Source organism: Podarcis gaigeae, assembly GCF_964106915.1.
Source record: "Podarcis gaigeae genome assembly, chromosome: Z".
Classification (NCBI taxonomy): domain Eukaryota; kingdom Metazoa; phylum Chordata; class Lepidosauria; order Squamata; family Lacertidae; genus Podarcis; species Podarcis gaigeae.
In genome coordinates, this window is record NC_139691.1 from 21,489,043 (window position 1) to 21,513,026 (window position 23,984).

A 23,984-nucleotide genomic window follows, 5' to 3' on the forward strand; every position below is an offset into this window, starting at 1 on the left:
CCCCCAGATGTTGCGCCCGGTGCGGCCGGCCCCCCCTGCACCCCCCACGCTACGCCACTGATTGAATTAAGGAGGGAAGGAATATTCATTATGATTAAAGACCAAAAAAAATAAATACATGGGCCCATCCAGTCCAGCTTCCTGTTCACACAGTGCCCAACCACATGCTTGTGGGAAAACCACAAGCAGGATTCAAAGGCAAGAGCAACACTCTCCCCTCCTGTGGTTTCCAGCAACTGGTATTCAGAAGTATTGCTGCCTCCATCTGTGGAGGCAGAGAATAGCCTTCAACAGCCCTCTCCTCCATGAATTTGTTTAATTCTGTTTTTTTAAAGCCATCCAAGTTGGTGGCCATCACTGCCTCCTGGGGGAGTGAGTTCCTATTCTGAACCACAAGCCCAAAAGAGGTTGAGTGCAGGGATACCAAAGAAGGTTGTCAAAAACATCAGAGTGATCAGTTCCAGTGCTTTATTAAAGAAAGATGTAAAGCAGGGGTCAGCAACCTTTTTCAGCAGGGGGCTGGTCCACTGTCCCTCAGACCTTGTGGGGGGGCAGGACTATATGGGGGGATGAGCAAATTCCTATGCCCCACAAATAACCCTGAGATGCATTTTAAATAAAAGTACAGTGGTGCCCCGCAAGACGAAGGCCTCGCAAGACGAAAAACCCGCTAGACGAAAGGGTTTTCCGTTTTGGAGGCGCTTCGCAAAACGAATTTCCCTATGGGCTTGCTTCGCAAGAAGAAAGCCCAGAGGGAAATCTCCGGGGACCTCTTTTAAATGCTAGTGGTGGGGAGCAAAGCCTTTCCCCCCCCCCTCCGGCCTTCAGAAGAGGTCCAGGAAGGCCGGCAGGGGCCGAAAGGCTTTGCTCCCCACCGCCAGCATTTTAAAAGCAGTCCGGGATAGCAGGGAAGCGCTTCCCGCTATCCCGGATGGCTTTTGAAGGCAGGCGGCGGGGGGGGGGGGAGCAAAGACTTTCGCCCCCCACCGGCCTTCAGAAGAGGTCCTGGACCTCTTCTGAAGGCGGGTGGGGGGCAAAAGTCTTTGCTCCCCCCTGCCTGCCTTCCGGGAGAGCGGAGAAACGCAGCGCTGCGTTTCTCCGCTCTCCCGGGAAGGCAGGCAGGGGGGAAAAAGACTTTTGCCCCCCGCCCGCCTTCAGAGGAGGTCCAGGACCTCTTCTGAAGGCCGGTGGGGGGTGAAAGTCTTTGTCCCCCCTGCCTGCCTTCCCGGGGGCTTTTAAATCGCCCCGGGACAGCGGATAATTCCTCCACTGTCCCGGGGCGATTTTAAAATGCTGGCGGGCAGCAGCGCTGCCGCCCGCCAGCATTTTAAGATCACCCCAGACAGCGGAGAAGTCCTCCGCTGTCCCGGGGTTTTTAAAATGCTGGTGGGCGGCAGCGAAGGCTTCGCGGGCAGCAGCGCTGCCGCCCGCCAGCATTTTAAAATCGCCCCAGGAGCGGCTGTCTGGGGTGATCTTAAAATGCTGGCGGGCGGCAGCGCTGCTGCCCGCCAGCATTTTAAAATCGCCCCGGGAAGTCTCCGCTGTCCCAGGGGCTTTTAAAATGCTGGGGGACGGCAGCGAAGGCTTCGCTGCCGCCCGCCAGCATTTTAAGACCGCCCCGGGACAGCGGAGAAGTCTCCGCTGTCCCGGGAAGGCAGGCGGGGGGGGAGCAAAGACTTTCGCCCCCCACCGGCCTTCAGAAGAGGTCGGGGGACAGACTGTCCCCGGACCTGGTCTGAAGGCGGTTTCCATAGGAACGCATTAATTGATTTTTAATGCATTCCTATGGGAAACCGTGCTTCGCAAGACGAAAAACTCGCAAGACGAAAAGACTTGCGGAACGAATTAATTTCGTCTTGCGAGGCACCACTGTAGTTCTTCTTTCTGAGCTCAGAGCCCCAAGCCCACAGATGAGGATAACATCAAAACAAGTAGGAATAAACATATATGAGCTCATTGCTACAACAACTACCAGTTAATCTTGGGGTTATCTTGACTACCAAGATGACAGTTTGTAGAGCTTCCAAAACAGTTCACCTTTGGTTCAACACAGTTCCATAGTTTTAAAATGTGCTGTGTGAAGAACTAATTGAAATGGACACACACACACACACACACACACACACACGAAAGTGACAGCAAATTTCTCCTCATCTGCACTGATTTCAGATCTAATTTTTGCAACGCTCTCAGTAATGTGGAAATAAATGTGCCTTAATCAAAACAATACCTAATCTATAGTAGACCTTCCCATGAGACTTTGTTTATTTTTTGTTTGGTTTGGTTTTGGTTTTCAAAAGCTTATTTCTCAATTGGCAAATTAAAATAAAACCAGCAAAACATCAGCATATACATATGCAAATAAGATTAGTAAGATTAGCCACATCCTGCAGCAGACACAGTAAATATAAGGAAGGGTTCTTAATAGCGGGGACATCAAAATCCAGCTGCACTTACTATTTATTTAAACAATTTATATACCACTTACCTTCAATAGTCTCCAGTGGTTTACAATGCAAAAGAACATGATCAACATATTCTGTCACTCCAGCCCCACACAGACACTAATGTTTGTTGTCCAGCTCTTGTTAAATTGTCCATTTATCAATGCAGAAGGCAACACACAGAGACAAGTGAGCATAAATGCTTTGTAGCGTTTGGAGACCCTTTGGAAACAGTTTCACTGTAGAGTTTGCAACTTTATTTAAAAGTAAGTTTAATAAGCACAGTAGAGCTTATTCTGTAGTTAGCTTTCTTCCAGCAGCTTCTGGGGAAATTTCAGTCAAGGGTTAGAAGGCCCCTATTATTAGCACCACAGGCTGCCGTCAAACTGCAAAATTAAGATTGACAGGCATTCCATTCTGATCACTCCTGTGCACATTACTTGTGAATACCATGGGACTTACTGGTACATCTAAGCAAACACTAGCTGGATTTTTCTGTGATTTGAGGATCAACTTTCTATTCTGAGGTGTTGCCCACCAACCCAATCTCCAAGCAGTGCTTGGAGGATTCCAGGTGCTTCTCTGGGGTTGTTTCCTTGGAATGAGGGACAGTGGAGAGTGTGGTGTCTTTAGGATATATGGTTTATTTACACACATATACAACCTGAGTCTATGATGAGGAACTTGCAGGATTAGCAACCAAAAAAAGGTCTTGCTTCTCCCATAGTCACAGTCTTGGATTCCAGCAAAAATGAAGCATGGCTATCACTCTCAGGCTTCTACCTGCAGCTTGCTTCTAGCCCAGCTCTCACACAGTACACAAACACACACACACACACACACGTGTGTGTGGATTGGGTTGAGTGGGGAAGAATTGTAAACTGTGAGTTGAAAGGGAAATGAGATTCAGTTTTCACTGTGGTTTAAAAACAACCCTTGGATTACTCCCTCTTCTGCACTGAGTGATCAGAACGACCATCCCTTCTTATCCTCTTGAAGTAAAAAGCATTACTGTAAGTGTCACTCATCATCCTGTAAATGACAGAAGGAACTCAAGCACTTCACTACTAGCAAGCTCCCTCCCACCTCACCCACTTTCCTGCCTATCTCTGATTGGCCAGTCAGTTAAGGCACATGTACCCAGTGATTAGAAGGGACTGTGTGTGTTTGGTGTTCTGCAGGACTAGAGGAAGAGCAGGCAGAACAGGGCGTCCTGCAAGAAAACACAGTGAGAGATTGGGAAGTAGTTCATCAGCAGAGGAGGGAAAGAGTGCTGAACATTTTCCTTTGGGCCATAGGTTTGGGTAGCTGTGAAAAAGCCAGCAGGATCAACCGAAGCAGTTCCCCAAAGGGTGAGTAAAGTGAAAAGGACAAGTAGAATTGTTTTCATTGCCTGTCACCCATGCATCAATATTCCTGTGCTGCTGCAGATTTCCTCGGCTTTTGCACAATTTTGTATTCATGTGTTCGGATGTTTCTGGCGAGTTAAATCAAACTCGACTGCAGAGTTGGTTTGATACTACGTTGAACATGTAACACTAGAAGATAATGTATTGTGGTTTCTGAAGTAGCACAGATCTTGCCTTGAATGTGTAATAAAGACAATAATAGCTGTATTACTACAGTGATACCTCGGGTTAAGAACTTAATTCATTCTGGAGGTTCGTTCTTAACCTGAAACTGTTCTTAACCTGAGGTACCACTTTAGCTAATGGGGCCTCCCGCTGCTGCCGTGCCACCGGAGCACGATTTCTCTTCTCACCCTGAAGCAAAGTTCTTAACCCGAGGTACTATTTCTAGGTTAGTGGAGTCTGTAACCTGAAGCATCTGTAACCCGAGGTACCACTGTACTATTATAGTAGTAGTAGTAGTAGTAGTAGTAGTAAGCACTATTTGAAGGTTCTTTAGACTATACTAGAAATGGTAATTTCTAGCTGTGTATGAATGTTTATAGAGAATCAGAGAATTGAAAGCGACTCTCTGCAATGAATATATTCTGTTATATTGGGATGCTATCATGGGCATCACCAGAGGGAGAGAAGACAGCAGACACACCCACCCAGCAAGGAGCTCCCACACACACTCCCCCCCCCCCCCATTGCTGGACTCCTGCCACAAACATATACCCTTATTTTTCATTCAGAGATCTTAACACGTGGAATACAACTCACCCATCTAGACGTATATCGGTACTTTGCCCCTTCTGTACGCACCCTCAAAAAAAATAAATGTCTGGTGCTGCCACTGGACTTCTTTTCTTATAGACACACATTCAAAGGCTGTTTGTGAAATGTATGACTTTCCATGCTTTATATGTTTTAAGGCATTCTTAAAAGTTTTTTAATGTTTCAGAAGCTTAAAATAGTTTCCAAGTGTTTTAAATATTCTTTTGTTTTGGGGTTTTTTATAGTGCTGTTTGGTGTTTGCCACCCTGGGCTCCTTTGGGAGAAAGGGCATGACATAAAAATTGTAATAAATAGTAACATTGCCATTCCATCTCCAGGTTTGCACCCGCAATTCTGAAACAGACTCTTACTCACATTGAAATCTAACTTTTTCTGCTAGACCGCAGTACACTAAAGCTTTCTTTCGGCTTTATTTCTGAGGAGACAAACTGAATGATAATTCTTAGGCATGGAAATATACAGTGGCAAGGCATTTAGTAGACTGAGTACAAAAAAGCCTGTCATATTAATCTTTGCTCTGGTTCCAGTGCTTTCCCTCGACTGGTTTCTGAAGCTGAGTACAAACAGCATTAGCCATGATCCAGAGACATCCTGCCGTGTTTTATAAAATATTGCTGGTTGGTGCACTTTCCCTCAAACCAGCTTCCCTCTGATTTTAAAATGCAAGCCACAATTAAGCTGAGGTATGTACACTTGAGAGAGCTGTTGCATGTGTGCAAATGACAACCTCTGCTTCCCTCTGGGGAAAACTGCCCTTTAGCGCTCAATCGGAGCAAACACCAATTGGATTCTCTCTGGATTGACATTTGCACTGATTTTAACACTAAAAAGTGGGTTTTCCCTGGGAAAGGAGCCAGGCAAAGGGGAAAACGCTTGGGCCCTTGCTTTCTAGGCACAAGGCAAGCAGAAGTGTGGGTGAGCCCTTAGCTTAATCTACCTCACAGGGTTGTTGTGGGGATTAAATGAGGAGTGCGAGAGAACTGTGCATGCCATCTTGAGTTCCTTGGATAGAAAGGCGGGATATAAATGTACTTGGGCATAGATTGCTTTTGTTTTGTAATATTGAATTTATTCTGTGTTTGCCAGATTGTTGATTTTTGCCGCTTTTGAATTTACTGACGTTCTGCATTTGCCTTTCCCATGCTCTGTGTTTTGAATGTTTGCTGTAAAATGCCTTGGGCACAGCTCATTGTGGAAATAAACTCAATCAATAAATCAAAGCCAGACTGAAGTAATCCAGAGAATCTGTTTCTTCCGTAAAGAGGCACTGGCACCCCCTTCTCAAGTACCTTGACCAATAAGGAGATATTTGTGATTGGGCAGTAGTGGTCAGAACTCCTGGCCCAGGGAGGGCCCCTTCTCACTTAGGAGTCAATGGCCATCTCCCCATTCCATGTGAGACCAGAGCCCTTAGATGAGCACCAGCACTGCAACTAGAATGCTATCCCACCTCACTGGCCCCCAGAATATTCAGGAATCCCTCAAATTCCATAGGTCACTCAATGTCCTCAAGTTTAATTTGGACCTCATTCACCTGGGTTAGCAGTTTCAAACTCAAACATCAAATCAAATATAATTTATTTACAGTAGACAGGCTACAAGTGCAGTATAAAAGTTACAGAATATAGAAGGTTAAGGGGAAGGGCGCAAAAAGCAATAATAGCTTGTCAAAGGTCACATCCGCACCATATATTTCAAATGATATGATACCACTTTAAATACCCATGGGTTCTGGGAGCTGTAGTTTGTCAAGGGTGCAGAGAGACACCTATTAGGAGGCCCCTATTATATAAATAGGGACGGTTGTACTGAGGGAAATAATTCCAGAGCTGGGACACCAACACAGAGAAGGCCCCTTCTCTGTTCACCACCCATCAGACCTCTAATGGCACAGAGACCTGGGAAAGGGCAGGCTTCTGGGGCAGATGGTCCCTGAAGTATCTGTTGGAAGTGCAGCAGCAGCGATCGTTCAGTTTGTAACTTAGTAGTAAATTCTTTTACTGTTACAGTCTGTTAAAGCCAAGAGGTGGGTGGGTGGAGGTGTCACATAGCAACCAGGCAGAGTGGCATGATCTACCCTGAGGTGGCATGCATTCTGATTGGCTCTGTAGTTCTGAGGGAGTTTTTTTAATTTGTGTGTTTGGCTGAATGTCTCTCTGCTATGTACAAGGCCTGAACTAAGAAACACAAAACCTCTCTGTTCCTTTCTCTTCACATTACACACTGTCTCTGTTCAGTTTGCTCAGTAAAGTGTTATTTGGACTTTTCTTTCTGGGACTGCATTGGGTTATTTAAGTGACTTTGCTTACAATATCTGGGTCCAATGTGTTAGTACAGAAGACAGGTACATTGCAATGCTGCAAGATGCAATTTTTTAAAAAGGTGGGCAGGTAATGGCAAAACAAGGTCTAACATGTTATTGGAGAGCTCTGTGTAAAAGGAGCCCCCCCACTCCGGATGCCCAATAACTCTCTGCACCACACATGGGGGTCTTGGTTGATGCAGCTGCCTTACTGCGAAAGGGAGAGGCACAAGTGGAAAAATAAGTGGGGGTTCTCAGCAAAAAAATAAATCACAGTGGAAACTGCTCCTTGAGGATAAACAGTTTGAAAACAAGTCCCAGGCAATTAGATTTTGTTTGTTTATAACTTTCAGTTTTAATAATTGTGCAGCGAATAGAGAATGTTATTGCCTTCAGCTAACAAACAATGGCCGGAAGTATTATGTACTGTGCAATCATATGCCTGCCTGCTTTGAAGTAAACTCTGCTATCTTCAATGGGGCTTGTTGCCAGGTAATGATATACAGTATAGGATTGCTGCCTTAGGGTAGCTTCATCCAAGACAATTTCCTGCATGAATTATCATTCCTATGTAAGAAAACCACTCACTTGTGCACCATAATGTGTGCATTCCTACCCATGTTTCATTGTATTGCATTGCCAAATTGATTTCCAGGTACCCAGGAAAAGCTATGGGCAAGATTCCTGTATTAAAGGGGGTTGGACTAGATGACCCTTGGGGTCACTTCCAACTCTACAATTCTACAATTCTATTCTATGTATGAGGCTGTACACACAGTTGCTTCTTGTTTGTTGCATAGAATCTTACTCTTACTGCTGATTCATGACTGGTAAAAAAAATGTTACCTGTAGGTATGCGGTTATTAGTTTTATAACACAATTTAAAACAGATTATGTGAGTATTTTAAAAAATATAACTGGGAAAATTCACAGCAGAAATGCACTTCAACAGACAAAAGGGGTGATTTGCTGAACCAATTTAATGTCTGAACTGTCAGTATTTTGCAGTACTGATTCAAGTAGATCATTTAAAGTAAATAGGTGCTGTTTTGTGCCAGGACATGCAAATCTACCGTACTTTATTTCTTCTTTGAGAAAAGGACTTTTGGTTTGGAAACTGACAAGGAAATTCACAGTAAAACGTGGGATGAATGAATGACTAACATGAAGATGCTTAAAGACACCCCAAGTGAATTAGGATGGATTCCAGACAAATTCTCATTGTCATGTGACCATCCCACAAGCAAATCACAATGAATGCTTGATAAAGACCAGATATAATCTAGCCTCTGAGGAAGCTTTCTGCAAGCAGTCAGAATGAATACCCAATAAATAGCTAGTTTGTAAGGGCTCCTGAAGTAGATTTAACACACAAGCCACATATTTAAGACACAAGAAATGTAATCTAGAAACATGCACCTTTTAAATAAGCCACATATTTAAGACACAAGAAATGTAATCTAGAAACATGCACCTTTTAAATAAGTGGGAATTTTTGTTCCATTCATTTCATTAAAATGTACCAGGCAAAGCCAATAAGGTGCAGTGGTCACTTAAAACATAATTCCTGGTGCCCAAATTTTGGGGTTTGTAGTTAAGTGTGAACCCCATGTTTGATGTATCAATTGCTCAGTTTGTGGGGTGCTACAAGACGCAAGGTTTTCACTGCAAAAAAAACCTCCTAAACTTTGGTACAGGTTTGGAGAGGATCTCAAATTTAGGGGTTCATAGTTAATGGGGCTGATTTTCAGCAGTAGTTAGTTAAACTATAGGCCTAAACACACTTACCCCCAGGTAAGTAAGTAAAACCCATTGAGCTTAGTGGGATTTGGATCTGAGCAACCTTGTGTTGGCTTATACTGTGCCATTGCATCTCCTTCGGGAAAGACATAAAAGCTGACTCTCCAAACATGATTGCTGGCTTTGTCTGCTGTGTTATTTCTGGGTTTTAACCAAATGTTGGTGAGCATTGCCTCCCAATCGTAACAATTTAGGTGGGTGGAAAAGGAAAGCACTGTTCTCCTGGGACTGCAGACTGGAAGGGCAGCACTCTCTGAAGAGCCTCTCGGCCCTATCCACTGGGTAGAGAAGGAACAACTGCAGAGAGCTTGCTTTGTGCCTCTCTGTCAGGAAAAGCACTTTAAAAAATATATCCAGGGCTTTTGTTCCCCCAGCCAGAACTCACTGGAACTTAGTTCTGGCACCTCTCAAGTGGGCACCATTGCCATTCTAAAAGAATAAGGGAGGCATTCATGGTGAGTTCTGCTTTTTCTAGAAAAATAGCATGTATTGTACCTGAGAACTGGTGTCTGAGTTTGCCTTTTTCCCCATCTCCAGTCCAACCTCTTTTCCTTTTGTGTTGTGTCTTTTAGATTGTAAACCTGAGGGGCAGGGACTATGGTAGCTTACTACAGATTGATGAAAGCTGCTTTGGAGACTTGGTTCTCCCCACACACCTGAAGGGCCAAGAATTAATGAATGAATAGTACTGTATATAAACAACTTTTGAAGGATTATTTGTTCTCCCTTTAGCATCCTGGATTATGAGTACTCTGGTAGACAAAAGGGAGCACAGGTAGTACTTTTTTAAAGTTAGGTTTGTTTGTCTATGTCTACATAGCACTACAGTATGATTGCATCTTACACATTTTTAATTTGTGTGGTTTCAAGCTTGTGTGGTCCAATGTGGCCGGTTGAAATTGAGCAAATTAAATGTATGCAAGGTTTTCCTGGCACAAAAAGAACTTTTGAGCTCTCTGCCAGGGATGGTGCTGGGAGATCTCATGGGGACTTGGATGGCTCCATGATATCTCGTGAGAACATATCAGAGCTGGGGGGGAGCCAGAGTTGATGGGCATTATCATTCAAATGGTGTGCATGCAGCGCATCTTGTGATCAATTATGTGGGGCAGAGCTTACCAAGTTGGCACCCCTGAAACCATGGCAACTGTCTGAACAACCCTAACCACAGAGTTTTAGAAAGGGGGGGGTGCTTACTTTATGGACTTTTGCTTCAGAACTAGGTTGCCTGTTCGCTCTGAGCTAGTAATGTTGACTGTTGGGAGGAACATGTTCTGGAAATGGACATTTTATTTTCACAGTCTTGTCACAAGAACTCTTTGTTATCAAACCTTGCTCAGTTTGTACAGAGTTACAATTGTGCCTCATCAGTTCATCTGGCTGCCTGCTGATTGAAAAATGTAATTGAAAGCAAAAGACTAAATAAAGAACCCTTCATTTTATACTGTACTGAAGAAGAACACGGAATGCAGGAAGAAAAGAAAACAGAGGTGAACTTATGGTGCCAGAAGCCAGCTTGTTCCCTGTTTAGGACACTGTTCCAAGCTCATCTCTGAATATGTCAGGAGACCTGTTTGCATAGTCACTTTCTATTGTACAGAAAAGAAAAAAATCAAATCTATCAGCATAATGTTAATGTTTTCCCCTGATATCATTCACATGTTCTGCAGGACAATCCAGCTGGGAAGAGAATTATAAAGAAGGGAGGGGAAAATACACATTTTAGAAGAATTGTGCTCCAAAAAAAATGACAAAGCAAATAGGAGGGTAAAGTGCTTTGAAAAAAGGAAGGGGGGAGAACAAAACACTGTAGGGCACTCTCAGAAGTTGGAAGACTGAATGCCTCAATAATGGGTAGCACAAAACAACCCAAGATGACCAATTAAAGCTGCACACCTGATCTTTCTCCATGATTTGTGTGTGCTCTGCCGTATGCCATTTTTCTTTATTTTTGTGCACATACGTGCTGCCCTTCAGCATGCAAAAGAAAAACGAGCACACCAGATTTTCCCAGCTCCACTTTTACTGTCCACATTTTTTGTCAAATGACACACTAGTGTGCTACAAAACAGTGTGCTACAAAATGCACCTCAAGACTTCTTTCTACTTGGATATTTAAATGCTGCCTTTGTCCTGACAGCTGCTCCCAACCTGAGTTGGCTAAAAAGCTTCTCTCTCTCTCTCTCTCTCTCTCTCTCTCTCTCTCTCTCTGCTATTTAGTCCCACTTGCTGGAACAAAAGCCTCCTGGAACTTAGCCTGTCTCCATGCAAGGCTCCAGCTGGCTGGAAGACCACCTCTCTCACATGCTCCTCTTCCCTCTATCCCATTCACCTCACTTCCCATGTCCTCCTCAGGAGTCCAAATGCAATTTTTCTCTGGCCAAGTTTATGTTGCTCTACCAAGCCAAGAATGGCACACCCTTCAACTGGACAGAGAGCCAGATCATTGAGTGGGAGAAGTTTGCTGAGCTGGCTAAATACGAGCCGGAGTCGCAGAAGCCCACCATGAAAGCTCTCCTCATTGTGGCCTACACAGTCATCATCATCGTATCTCTCTTTGGTAACTTGCTGGTGTGCCATGTGGTGATGAAGAAGAGGAGGAGGAGGAGGATGCATTCAGCCACCAGCCTCTTCATTGCCAACCTGGCCATGTCTGATATCATGATCACCTTGCTCAACACACCTTTCACTTTGGTAAGTCCTTTGCCAAACTGCCATGCCCCCAGGCCAGAGAGGGAGGAGGTCACTGCCTGGATTAAGTCATTGCCTTGCATTTGCATTTGGTGTGCTGGACACGCCGGGCCTTGTTCACACCATACATTTAAAGTACTGTGATCCCACTTTAAATGTTCATGGGAGAGCTAGAGGAGGTCACCAAATCCATCTGTCCACCCCTGCCTGGCCGAACTGCTGACCTTGAGGCTCATATTTCATTAAATTGGAAATATTAGTTTATGTTGCAGTGATTTTGCTTGTTTGCCTTATGATAGAATTGTTTGGTTATTTATTGGTCCTGATTATATGATTTTGTAATTTTGGTGGACATTTTTCTATGTTTATTTTTATAAACTTTGTTCCCCTTTCTGAGATTCAAAACATTCAGTGACAAGTGGACTATAAATACTGTAATCTTTTAAATTAATAGATAAATGGCTCTCCCAAAGAATTCTGGGAGCCGTAGTTTGCTAAAGGTGCTGAGAATTGTTGGGAGGGTCCTATTCCACTCCCATTGCCACCTGGCAAGCAAACAGTCAGATCAAGTAAAAAATTGACAGAAGTCCCTATTTTAATCTTTGCGAACTTTCACAAATGGGCAGAGGTCCTCCTGACCCCATGTGCCGATGGAAACCCCATGTGCTTGACTGTACCAAGTGAATCCTAGTTGTTAGCCCCAAATCTTCTGCTGGCCCCATTATTCTTGCCAGTCTCTTCCGCAGGTTCGGTTCGTGAGCAGCACGTGGGTCTTTGGGGCAAGCATGTGCCATGTCAGCCGCTTTGCGCAGTATTGCTCTCTCCACGTCTCCACCCTGACCCTGACAGCTATAGCCCTGGACCGGCATCAGGTATGAAACCCCACCCCATCCCCCACCTTCCCCTGCAAAAGGTATCCTGAAACCAGGGGTGCCAATTTGAATAAAATATGGGGGGAGGTGGTATAATTGATCCCTGTCAATTATCCCTGTCCTGCATAATTGATCACAAGGTGTAGCACATGCACACCATTTGAATGGCACTACTCATCAACTTTGGGGAACCCTGGCCCCCTCAAATATTTTATTGGGGAGTGGCTGAAGGGACCTTGGGCCCTAGAGGTTGGCTCCTATGCCTGAAACTAACACTATTTTGCCTTTAGTCTTGACTACACAAAGTTGTGGAGTGGGCAGTGGGAGAAAGGGTGCCCTAAGGACACAAGGAAATTGAAATTGCCCACCATAATAAACAGCCAGTGTATGTATGTATTTGTTAGGAGTGGTCACTTGGGTGTATAAGCAGCTTCTTATACGAAGTCAGGACATTGGTGTGTCTAGTTCAATACTGTCTACATTGACTGCCCATGGCTTCCTAGGGTTTCAGACAGGAATCTCTCCCGGCACTAAGTGGAGATGCCATTGGAGATTCTACCTGGGACCTCCCTGCATGCAAAGCAGATGGTCTATCACTGAGCTATGGCCCTTTCCCATAATGCAGCTCATCCAGCCAATCTGATCAGGTGAAAAACAGCCCGGGCAGTGGTTATTTTGCGCACGTTCAATTATTGCGTGACCACTGACATGCGGGTCATTTGGACCTGGGAGAGGGCAGGGCATAACAGGGCATGACGGGGTGGGGTGGGCTTGGCTTATGCGTGCTCTGCCAACGCGCATGAATGCTCAGAAATGGCGGTTGCCTGTATTACAGAGAAAACCAACTGTCATGATATATAAGTAACTTTATTTCAGAGGGGGAAAGGAATGCAACAAATCACACAGAGAGAGACTTCCAAATAACATTTTTAAAGGCAATCTAATTTAGCTAATTACATTTTGCCTATTTGAGTATTGTCTTGGGTGTCAGAAAACATGCAGAGCTCCTGGAAAGAAGGCAACCTAGGAAAGTGCTAGTCCCTTGCAGAATATCTCTGGTTTTCATGGTTCCAAAGGAGACAAAGGACTAAAGGATATGTCACACATTTATTATAGTTTGGGTCCAGAAAAAGCCGCCTGCCTGGACTGTAGTTTGAACCAATGGTGAAATAAGCTCCATCTCTCATGTAAGTGGTTAGGTATCAATCAGAAGCGGTGTCTGGGGTGTTAGGGGAGGGGTTGTACCTCTGGTGGATGACGTGTTGTACATTTTCTGAGGTAGTTTGTCCACCTTGGGTCCCCACCCTGCACTCAGCTCTCACCTGTGGGTCCTAGAAGCTGTCAGCATAGGACAGCAGCTACACCCCAGGAACAGCTTTGACTGGCAAGCTAAACCAGGTGAGGGGCAGCCAATGGGTCTCAAATCCTTGATGAGTTGGGGACTTCCCCTGCATGTGAAAACAGGCTGTTGTGGACTGAGTGGACCCAATAGACCTCAAGAAGGCAGTTTCTGCATGTGTGGTAGATGGAAGTGAGGGGCAGATGGGACTCATCTACCTGAGAAGGTAGTGTATCCAGGGGAAGGAAAACTCTGACCCTAAACCTCTGCTGGACCCAACACAAATCCGGAGTGCAGTCCCTAAGACAGTTGGACAGCTCCTTGTACGCCTCCTTTCAGCAACTCCTGGGATGCCAAACATATTGCTCTGATTTCCATCAGTGACACCAAGGGGGGGGGGCGGGTCTTGTCATCTAGGCAGCCCAGGACCTCCATGCACACTGCCTAGACTTGCACCCCAGGGAGGTCACTTTGGTGTTGCTAACACAGCAGTTTGACTTCACCCCCAAAGGTACACTGCATTGTCTCTCAAGACAGATAGATGCCAACAACCACAAATCAGAAATGTGCCTAGAGGGTGGTTCGACTTCCTAATGGTGTTGAACTTCCATTACGAAAGAACTAGTCAGTTCAGACCAGTTTGCTATTATAGGAAAGAAAGGATTAAATGAAATGAAATGAAACCAAGGATATTGTTTCCATACAGTGTTCTTAGCTCTAGATGGCACTATTGGTCTATATTAGAATAAAGAGGTTCAGCTCTCACACATATTCATGTACAATAACTGACCGTTGTTTTGCACTTCTTGATAAATGTCCTGCAGCAGAATTACATGGTTTATCAAGCATCTGGTAGATTGTTTACACAGTCTCCATGATTATTAAGGATTCATGGAGTTGGAAAGGACCTAGGAGATCATCAAGTGCACCTCCCTCCCCCATCAGTGCAGAATCTGCAATGCCGGATGATAGACTGATAGGCGTTGTGTCACATAGTGGGTTTTGTTTAACTCCTGGAGAATATACTCACATAAAGATGAAACAGTTAAAAAAAAGTTAGAACTAAAGGTTGGAGTGTGTCTTAGGAGCTTCTTTCATTAACTGAGGTACTGTGTTCATCAGTAAGCTAACAATGTGTATTATAATATCTGCTCAGTAGGGAAAATGATTAATAGAACATTGTGACACTGAAAGAAGGTAGAAAGAAATTGCAGGCTTAGGAAGTGAATACTGAAATATTCCCCTGAGTGTTCAGAGAAAGTGTTCTATTATTATTGAGGCCATCTCCCTAATAAGTCAAGCACTGGCAGCATTAAAAGCACCAGATTGTCATGTGCTGGTAGCAGTGAGGTAAGCTTTGCAGATTGTTTGCTGCAGGGATGGCTACCTTTCTTCAGCCTAATATTAGCCACTCCTCTGAGTTACATGGCTTTTGCCCACACGGGCAGACCACTAGAAACACAGCACTCCCTTTTATGTGCTGAGCATTAACTGGAAACCATGGACTTGCAGGTAACTCTACTGCCTTTCTTCAGCCAAGTCTGTGCATCTCCCATGGATTGCAAACTTCAGCCAACAGCTTTCCATTAGCAAGAAGCTGATAACGGTGGTTGCTTATGCCAATATTCTTGCATGATCACCCAGCCCTTTTATGTCTAATGCAGTACGAAGAGGCAGGACTTCAGAACTCAAAGCACTGTCAAGACTGATTGGATGAGTGGGTCTGAATTGCATCTCCCACGGATGCCTGGCACTGGTCACAGAGATGTGGGTTAAATCTCTCCAACCACATAAGTGCAGTAATGGGGTTAAACAGCGCCACGCTCTGCTTGGTAGTGGGAGTGGAAAGTGGGAGGTTTTTAAAACATCCGCACTATATATTTAAAGCAGTATCATGACTGTTTAGACCAGTGGTTCCCAAAGTGGGCAGTACTGCCCCCTAGAGGGCAGTGGAAGTACCTAGCGGATGCTCAGAGGCAAGGGGGCAGTAGTGGTTGTGGGAGGTGCAAATGACTATCGGACTTTGAAAAGCTGGTACCACTGGATCAAGTCCATCACTAACTTAGATGCAGCCATGGTCGCCAACTTAGAATTGTAGAGTTGGAAGGGACCCTGAGGATCATCTAGTCCAACCCACTGCAATGCAGGAATATGCAGGTGTTTCATTTGGAACCTGCAATCATGGTGTTATCAGCACCACGCTCTTACCAATTGAACTATCCACATCAGCTTTGTTGAATTAATTAAACTAAATAGTTTTAATTGGCTTTTGAATAAATGCCAATTTATTAACTGGTACTGTTTTGATTTTTATGCTGTTCCTATCTTTCTTGGTGGGCTGTGCAAACCACTATTCTGAAAAATGCCCTTTGTAGGGTAGAGTAGGGAGCACTGGGGTGAGTTTATGGGATGAGGGGGTGGCCCAAAAAAAGGAGTCACTGCTTTTGGCAGTCATGGTTTTCCCCGAAGAATCATGGGAAGTGGTTTGTCAAGGGTGCTGAGAGTTCTTAGGAGGCCCCTTTATTCCTATCGCAAAGCTGCAATCCCCAGAGTTCCCTGGGAAGACAGACTAGTTGTTAACTGCTTTGGGAAATGTTGGGGGTGGGGGGAGGTGGTCTCCAAACAACTGTGAGAACCCTTAACAAACTATAGCTCCCAGTATTCTTTGGGGGGAGCTGTGGCCATTTAAAATGGGGCCACAGTGCTTTAAATGTGTGGTGCAGGTAGTGCCCAACATGGCAATTAAATTTATGGGGAGCTTTTTATGGGTATGGGTATGGGTATGGGTATGGGTATGGGTATGGCCTGCACTTTACCCACCCCTGGTCTGCAGAGATGAGAATCACTGTGAGACATCCTTTCTTCCAGGTCATCCTCAACCCACTCAAGCCAAGGATGTCACTGACCAAAGGAGCCCTGGCCATTTCCAGCATCTGGATGATGGCAGCCTGCTTTTCATTACCCCATGCTATCTACCAAAAGCTCTTCATTTATAATTATAGGTGAGTATTTTAACCTACTCTTTTCTTTTCTCACCTGTCAAACTATGTGTTACTTTAAAAAATAAAAAATAAAAAGCAAGCTTCACCTCCTACCAAAGATGGCCACAGGAGTGGATTTCCTACATTGGCAGGAGGCTGGACTAGGCAACTTCCATTCTGTAGGTGGAATACAGGAAGGTGTTTTATACCGAGTCAGGCCATGCACCCATCCAGCTGAATACTGCCTACACCAGTGATTCCCAAAGTAAGTGGCAATGTCCCCTGGGAGGTGGGGAGTTGCTAAGAGGCAAAGGGGCAGCAGGGGGCTCTGGAGGTGGGCACCTCTGAGTGCGTTGATCGCTTATTTACAATTAGTCAGACTCCAGCCTAAAACAGCACACCTTCCTCGCTTCATATTTTAAGTGTTACTGCTTTTGCAGCTTTCAAAGCCATTTCCTTTGGTCATTTGCTTTGGTGAGTTGCTGCAAGTCACAAGGCAGCCAATTATTGGTAATAACAGCTATCGATTTTCTTACAAATCAGTTACCGTACAGAGGTGAGTGAATGGGAGAAAGCCCCACCCATTAGTACCGAGGGTCCCATCACACCTAGTTGTAGTTTTTGCAACCCAGCTTATTCTTTTGGGGTGCTGATGAGGACACTTGAGTGAGCAGCTAAGGTCATTATCTTACAAAGAAAAGGTCTGACCAGTTTAGCAACTTCCTCCTCTGTTAGATTCCAACCTTCACTGGGCAGGAACCCCCAAATGTGAAAGGACTCACCAAACCCACAACAGTATGTTGCTGTGCTACACAACTCCCATCATCCCCGACCTTGGACTGTGTTGTCTGGGGCTGATGGGAGCTCAGTATGACACCTGGATGGCACCAACTCAGCCACCCCTTCCTTGAGATTAGCCCCCTACCCTTTTTAAATCGAGTAACCAATATTCATCTGGCAAGGAACAACAGAATGGGAGCAGTGTTTCTGGGGAATCAATTGTCATTCCATTCTCGCTTCCCACTTTGGGACAACAGCCAGTGTGTGTGAAACTTCCCTTTGCAGTACAGCATCACTGCAGTTCAGGAGGCTGAAAACAGGATATTAAAGATGTGAATCAAGCCATGAAAAAAAATATGCAGTGACAATATCTGTAAGACAAGAATGAATGAGAAGAGAGGTGAAATGGGAAGAAGGATCTCAGAGTAATCTGAGCTTGCATATTGCATGCGGTTTAATTTCAGTGGGACCAAGCAGTGGTTCAAAACACAGGGTTGGGCAGCAACATGGGGGGTGGGGTGGGGAGGTGAGGCACAGGAGTTCTGCAAGGGCCCTGGCGGAGGTCAGGTGTCAGGAGGCACCTTCAAATGAGCAGAGAGAGTCCAAATAAGGAGAAAGGATGGAGGGGGGAAGGAGCTCCCAGTAAGAAGTCCATAGCCAGCTGGGACCGGCATCTCCCTCAACCACCTACCAGCCTGGCCCCTGAGCTTAAAAACAAGAAGCTCATGGCGTCACTATTACTGAGGAAAGTTCCCAGGCAGGCTGCTTTCTTCAGTGCCTGTTCTTGTGGTTCCCTGCCATCTGCACGAGGCAGCGGAGAGCTGAGGCGGCAGAGCAACAAGGAATAATGCAGCAGGAATAATGAGAAAATCAATGACCAGCTTCATGGTTTTCCCCACATCGTAATTTTGTACGTAGTTCACACACACATTGTGATTCAGGATATATTGCCATGTCAGCTATTATGAAACCATTACCATGATGTGAACTTCAAACCAGTTTTGGACAATGTATCAATACATCGCCCAGCCCTAGTGCAGAGTGCCTTCTACCAGCTCTGCTTGGTGGCCCAACTGCACCCCTGTCTGGATGAAGATAGCCTGACTTCTGTTGTCTATGCCTCTAGGTTAGATTACTGCAATGCATTATACTTCGGGCTGCATCTGGAGATGGTTCAAAAATTTCAGCTGGTGCAGAATTTGGCGGCCAGGTTGCTCACCACAACAAGATGGTTTGAGAAAATTACACTGATCCTGGTCCGACTGCACTGGCTGCCAGTCAGTTTCTGGGCCCAATACAAAGTGCTGGTTTTGACCTATAAAGCCTTAAATGGCTGCAATACCTCACAGACTACCTCTCCTCATATGAACCGACCCAGACTCTACAATCGTCATTTGAGGCCCTTCTTCATGTGCCTCCTCCACAAGAGGCCTGGGGGGGTGACAACATGTGTATGGATCTTTTCTGTGGTGGTTCCACATTTGTGGAATGCTCCCCCCATGGAGGCTTGAGTGGCACCTTCCTTACATTTATTCAGGCAGAAAACAGAGGCAGTAAAACCTGGCATAGTAACTGTGGTAAAAGTTTCAAAATTATTCATATAGGAACACAAGAATGGCTTGTAAGAGTCATGCGGTCTGAACTGTAGCAACCAGCTCAAAACTGAGCTTCTCTGGAAGCAATAGGCTTGATTACCCTTTTCCCAAGGTGCGGGTGGGTGAACTAGCTAAGCCTGGCAGGACGGCTAACTCTATAGAATTAACCCCTTAATGCATTAATTAGACTTAAGCATGTTGGTTACAGGATAGGGTTGCCATATTTTAAACAGGGAAAAGCTGGACAGAAAAGCTTTTTTTGGGCAAAATTGTATTTATTATTTTTGTGGCTTTTGAGCTTTTTGAATGGAAAATCAGCAAAAACTGCACTGCCAACATGAGCTGCCATACAACCAGATTTCCCCCAACATTTTATTGATTTCCACTCAGACACTGCTAGAGGCAGCAGTATTCCAGATATGTTGGAGGAAATCCAGATGTATGGCAATGCCAGATGAGGCTCGTTATCCCACAGATTGAAGAGATGTACTTTTGGTATTAATGAAATTCTATCAATCCATAATTATAAAACGGACTCTATGGCAACAGAGCAACCTCTTAGGATGCAGTAAATAGCACTTAAATAGGCCAGCAAAGGAGCTAAGATTCTAAGCAGGCCCTTGAAGGGACCCACAAATATCATCCAGACTGCATCCCTCCCCCCAACCCCCTCCCATAACAGTATGCTCATCTATGTTAAGCTACATAAAAATTTCCGAAGTTTTCTTGACTACATATCCAGAATAAATGTTTATTTGTTTTCAAAGGGAAACTACTATTCGTAGCTTGTGCCTCCCCGATTTTCCAGAGCCAGCAGAGGTGGTGCAGAAATATGTGGACCTTTCCACTTTCCTCCTCCTTTACCTCTTGCCCCTCCTCATCATTTCCGTCACTTACACACGGCTGGCCAAGAAGCTCTGGCTGCGCAATGCCGTGGGGGATGTCACCACACAGCAGTACATCATCCATCACAACAACAAGAAGAGAAGCATCAAAATGCTTATGCTGGTGGTGGTGGTTTTTGCCCTCTGTTGGTTCCCGCTCAACTGCTACGTGCTGCTCATCTCCACCATGAACATCAGAACCAAAAACTCCCTCTATTTCGTCCTTCATTGGTTTGCCATGAGCAGCACTTGCTACAATCCTTTCATCTACTGCTGGCTGAATGACAGCTTCCGTTCCGAGCTCAAGTCCTTGTTCACCATGTGCCTGAAGGCGCAGCAGACGAGAGACAACCTCATTCCAGGGGCAACCTTGCCGTATGGGGAGGCATGGGTGCAGCAAATCAAATGCAAGCAAAGGTTTTCTTTACAGAGCATCCGCTCAACCACAAACGTGCAGACTTTCAAAACGGATTTGTGAGCTGGGCCCGATCAAGGTGAGTTGATGAAACATTTGGCAAATATGTAAAATATCTCATTCAGATGATGGCAGGTTTAGTACAGGATTGTTCATTTGCTGAAAGAGACCTAGCACTGGGTTTCTCATACCTTCCTAGTCTGTTTTTGTTGCTAGTATCATACATAACACTTATGAATTCTTCCAGAAAGAAAAACAATTGCATCCATAACCACTGCCTCAGTCAGTTCCTACTTTCCAGCCTCCAAAGCAGTGGCTCCATACTTTTGGGCCACCAACCCCTTGGTTCTGGGTGTCACCTTCCCTGTCCTGTAAAAAACATTATTCAGAACAGCAGTCTTCACAACCCACTGAGGAAGGTAGGAGCACCATAAAATTCAAAACTGTAACAATTAATTGCACTTATTCAAAATGCAATTAAAACTATTTAGTTTAATTAATTCAACAAAACTAATAGACTTGATCCACTGGTACCAGCTTTCCAAAGCCTGATAGTCACTTGAACCTTCAACAACTACTACTGCCCCCTGCCTCTTAGCGCCCCCTAAGTAACTGACCACCCTCTAGGGGGCAGGACCACCCACTATGGGAACCACTGGTCTAAACGGTCATGATACTGCTTTAAATATTCATCGTATTTACTTGAATATAATACACACTTTTTTTGCCCAAATAACATTGCAAAAATTAGAGTGTGCATTAGATTTGATTGCACCAGCAAATACCATATTTTTCTGTGCATAAGACAATGCTTTTTGCTTAAAAAAATTAGGCAAAAATTGGGTGTCATCTTATACATGGATAGTGAATGCAGAGGGGGGGTGCGATTAATGGCAGCAGCAAGCAGGAGATTGGCAACGGTGATTGAGTGGGTGATTGGTGGCTGCTGGCGATTGGATGTAGCTGCAGCAATTGGGCAGGTGCTTAGCGGCTGTGGCGAGGTGGACAGGTGATTAGCAGCTGCGGCAAGGGGGCAGGTGGGCTGTCGGTGGCGGCAAGCAGGCAGACAATTGGTGGCTGTGGCGAGGTGTGCGATCAGCAGTAGCTGTGGCAAGTGATCAGCAGTAGCAGGCTCCCCCCCCCCCCAAAAAAAAGCTAAACAAGTTAATTTCTTAATTTGGGGTTTAAAAAAATAGGGGGCGTATTATACATGGAGGCGTGTTTTGCACAGAAAAATGAAGTACATTTTTGTTTCAAGGTTTTGAAAATATAGGTACGAGTTAGATTTGATGTCGCATAAATATGGTAGTGGTGATGTGTTTTTTAAAAACAAACAAGCAAACAAACTCCCACTACCAAGCAGCAGGTGGCGCTGTTTAACCACATCATTGCACTTTTGTTGTTGGAAATATTTATTTTTTCTTTTTAAATTTTTTTTATTCATTTTCCTTTTTCATTCATTGCATACATCTCATATTTATAACATTTACTATACATTCCTTCCTCCCTCCCCTCTTGGGCTTCCCCCAACTTCCGCTTCTGATTTGTTTCTTCTTTCACCCTTTTTTGCTACCTCCTAACTCTCATCTTCTGAGAACAATGGAAGATGCAATCCAGTCCTGCTCATCCAATTAGAAAATAATAACACATTAAAATTAAAAACGGTAACAGTTAAGAACACAATAAAAGTTTAAAACAGTAGCAAATAATTATACAGAATCCAATTAAAACTATTTGGCTTCATTAATTCAACAAAGCTGATCTACTGATACCAGCTTTTCGAAGACTGATAGCAATTTACACCTCCAGCACCACCCCCTTGCATGTTAAGTGTCCCCAAGGTAATCTCATGTCCCCCAGTGGGCAACACCACCCACTCTGGGAAGCATTGCTCCAAAGGATTTGAGGTTCATAGAATTATAGAACTGTAGAGTTGGAAGGGACCCCAAGTATCGTATATTCTACTCCAACCCCCTGCAATGCAGGAATCTCAACTAAAGCATCGATGACCGATGGCCATCCAACCTCTGCTTTAAAATCTCCAAAGAAGGAGAGTCCACCACCCCCTGAGGGACTCTGCTCCACGGTCAGAAACTCTTATTGTCATAAAGTTCTTCCTTGAACGTATTGGTTCAACGTATTGTCCTCCAGAGCAGGACAAAACAAGCATGCTCCATCTTCCACCTTCCTTACATGCATGAAGCTGGCTGTCTTCTTCTTTGTCTCCCCTTCCTGAGGGTAAACATACCCAACTCCCTCAACCATTCCTCATAAGGCTTAGTTTCCTGACCCTTGGTCATCTTGGTCACCCTTCTCTGCACACATCCCCCGCTTGTCAATATTATTCTTGAACTAAGGTGCCCATGTGGCTCCAGCAGCTCCCTTGTCCTTCATGTCTCTTGGTCCTACATACACTGTGAAATAGCACTCTGGGCATCCCCATCAAAATGCCCTCACAAACGCCCCAGTTTACCTGGCCATAAGCTCCCAGAGGCTGCAATCGACTCATTAGAACTGCTAACTCCTCCCGCAACTCACTTCCTCCTCATAGTGTGGAGGTACAGTGTCAGCCCCTGGAATAGATACCTTGTGGTGAAGGGAGGGCAATACTAATAATATTAGTAATCTGCCTTATCCAAAGTCAGACCACTAGTCCATCTAACTTACTATTATCTGCACTGACTGGCAGACCTTATGCAAGCAAAGCAGATGCTCTGCTACTAAGCTACAGCCCCGATTCCCCTGCAGTATGGATGCTTCAGCCCATATAGGGGAAGTACTAACAAACCTGGTACACTATGCTTGAATAAGGAATATGTTAGGGACGCGGGTGGCGCTGTGGGTTAAACCACAGAGCCTAGGACTTGCCGATCAGAAGGTCAGCGGTTCGAATCCCTGCGACAGGGTGAGCTCCCGTTGCTCGGTCCCAGCTCCTGCCAACCTAGCAGTTCGAAAGCACATCAAAGTGCAAGTAGATAAATAGGTACCGCTCTGACGGGAAGGTAAACAGCGTTTCCGTGCACTGCTCTGGTTAGCCAGAAGCAGCTTAGTCATGCTGGCCACATGACCCGGAAGCTGTACGCCGGCTCCCTCGGCCAGTAAAGCGAGATGAATGCCACAACCCCAGAGTCGGTCACGACTGGACCTAATGGTCAGGGGTCCCTTTACCTTTACCTTTTATGGTATTACATACTTCCCAGAGGTTTGGCTCAATACTGAAGCACTGAACCAGGAAGGCTAAGGGCATCTCTACACACTCGTCTTTGGTTGCTCATTTCTTTCATTTTGCAGGTGCCAAGTCAACCAGCAGACTGTGTACAGGATTTCTCTAGAATTCTCATGTTCCAGTGCCATGGCTTTATTACAGGAAAAAATTGTGCCAGAGTAAGAAAGATACCCATATCAACTCCAACAAAGATTGTTTTTATTTTGTGTTCACATAGGTAGGGTGAAGTGGACCTAGATGAAGACATCAGCAGGAACAAGCTAAAACACACATTTGATCACGACAAGGAAGAAAGGGGAGAGAGTCTCTCGAAATTACACCCATTCCGTGGAAAATTATGGAAGTGGAAATTCAAAATGTTTATTTACTTATATTTATATTTAATTAAATTTCTCTACCACTTTTCCTCTGAAGATCACAGGGCAGTTTAAAAACAATATAAAAATGCTTTGTATTATTATTAGAGTCC

At 44.8% G+C, this 23,984-nt stretch overlaps 1 protein-coding gene across 1 annotated transcript; it reads left to right on the plus strand.

Annotated features, from left to right (window-relative positions):
- The first annotated feature begins 11,002 nt into the window (after positions 1–11,002).
- LOC310836697 (G-protein coupled receptor 83-like) lies at positions 11,003–23,775 on the plus strand. Its single transcript, XM_083722408.1, has 5 exons — positions 11,003–11,426; positions 12,170–12,295; positions 16,503–16,636; positions 19,758–20,368; positions 23,733–23,775. Exons 1-4 carry the CDS (start codon positions 11,037–11,039, stop codon positions 20,350–20,352), a joined length of 1,245 nt encoding a protein of 414 aa, XP_083578534.1. The 5' UTR covers positions 11,003–11,036; the 3' UTR covers positions 20,353–20,368; positions 23,733–23,775.
- Positions 23,776–23,984: the final 209 nt, after the last annotated feature.

Coding starts and splice junctions, on each gene's coding strand:
- LOC310836697 (XM_083722408.1), top strand. CDS start 11,037: ATGCTCCTCTTCCCTCTATCCCATTCACCTCACTTCCCATGTCCTCCT. Junction 11,427..12,169: donor TCAACACACCTTTCACTTTG/GTAAGTCCTTTG, acceptor TCTCTTCCGCAG/GTTCGGTTCGTGAGCAGCAC. Junction 12,296..16,502: donor TAGCCCTGGACCGGCATCAG/GTATGAAACCCC, acceptor CCTTTCTTCCAG/GTCATCCTCAACCCACTCAA.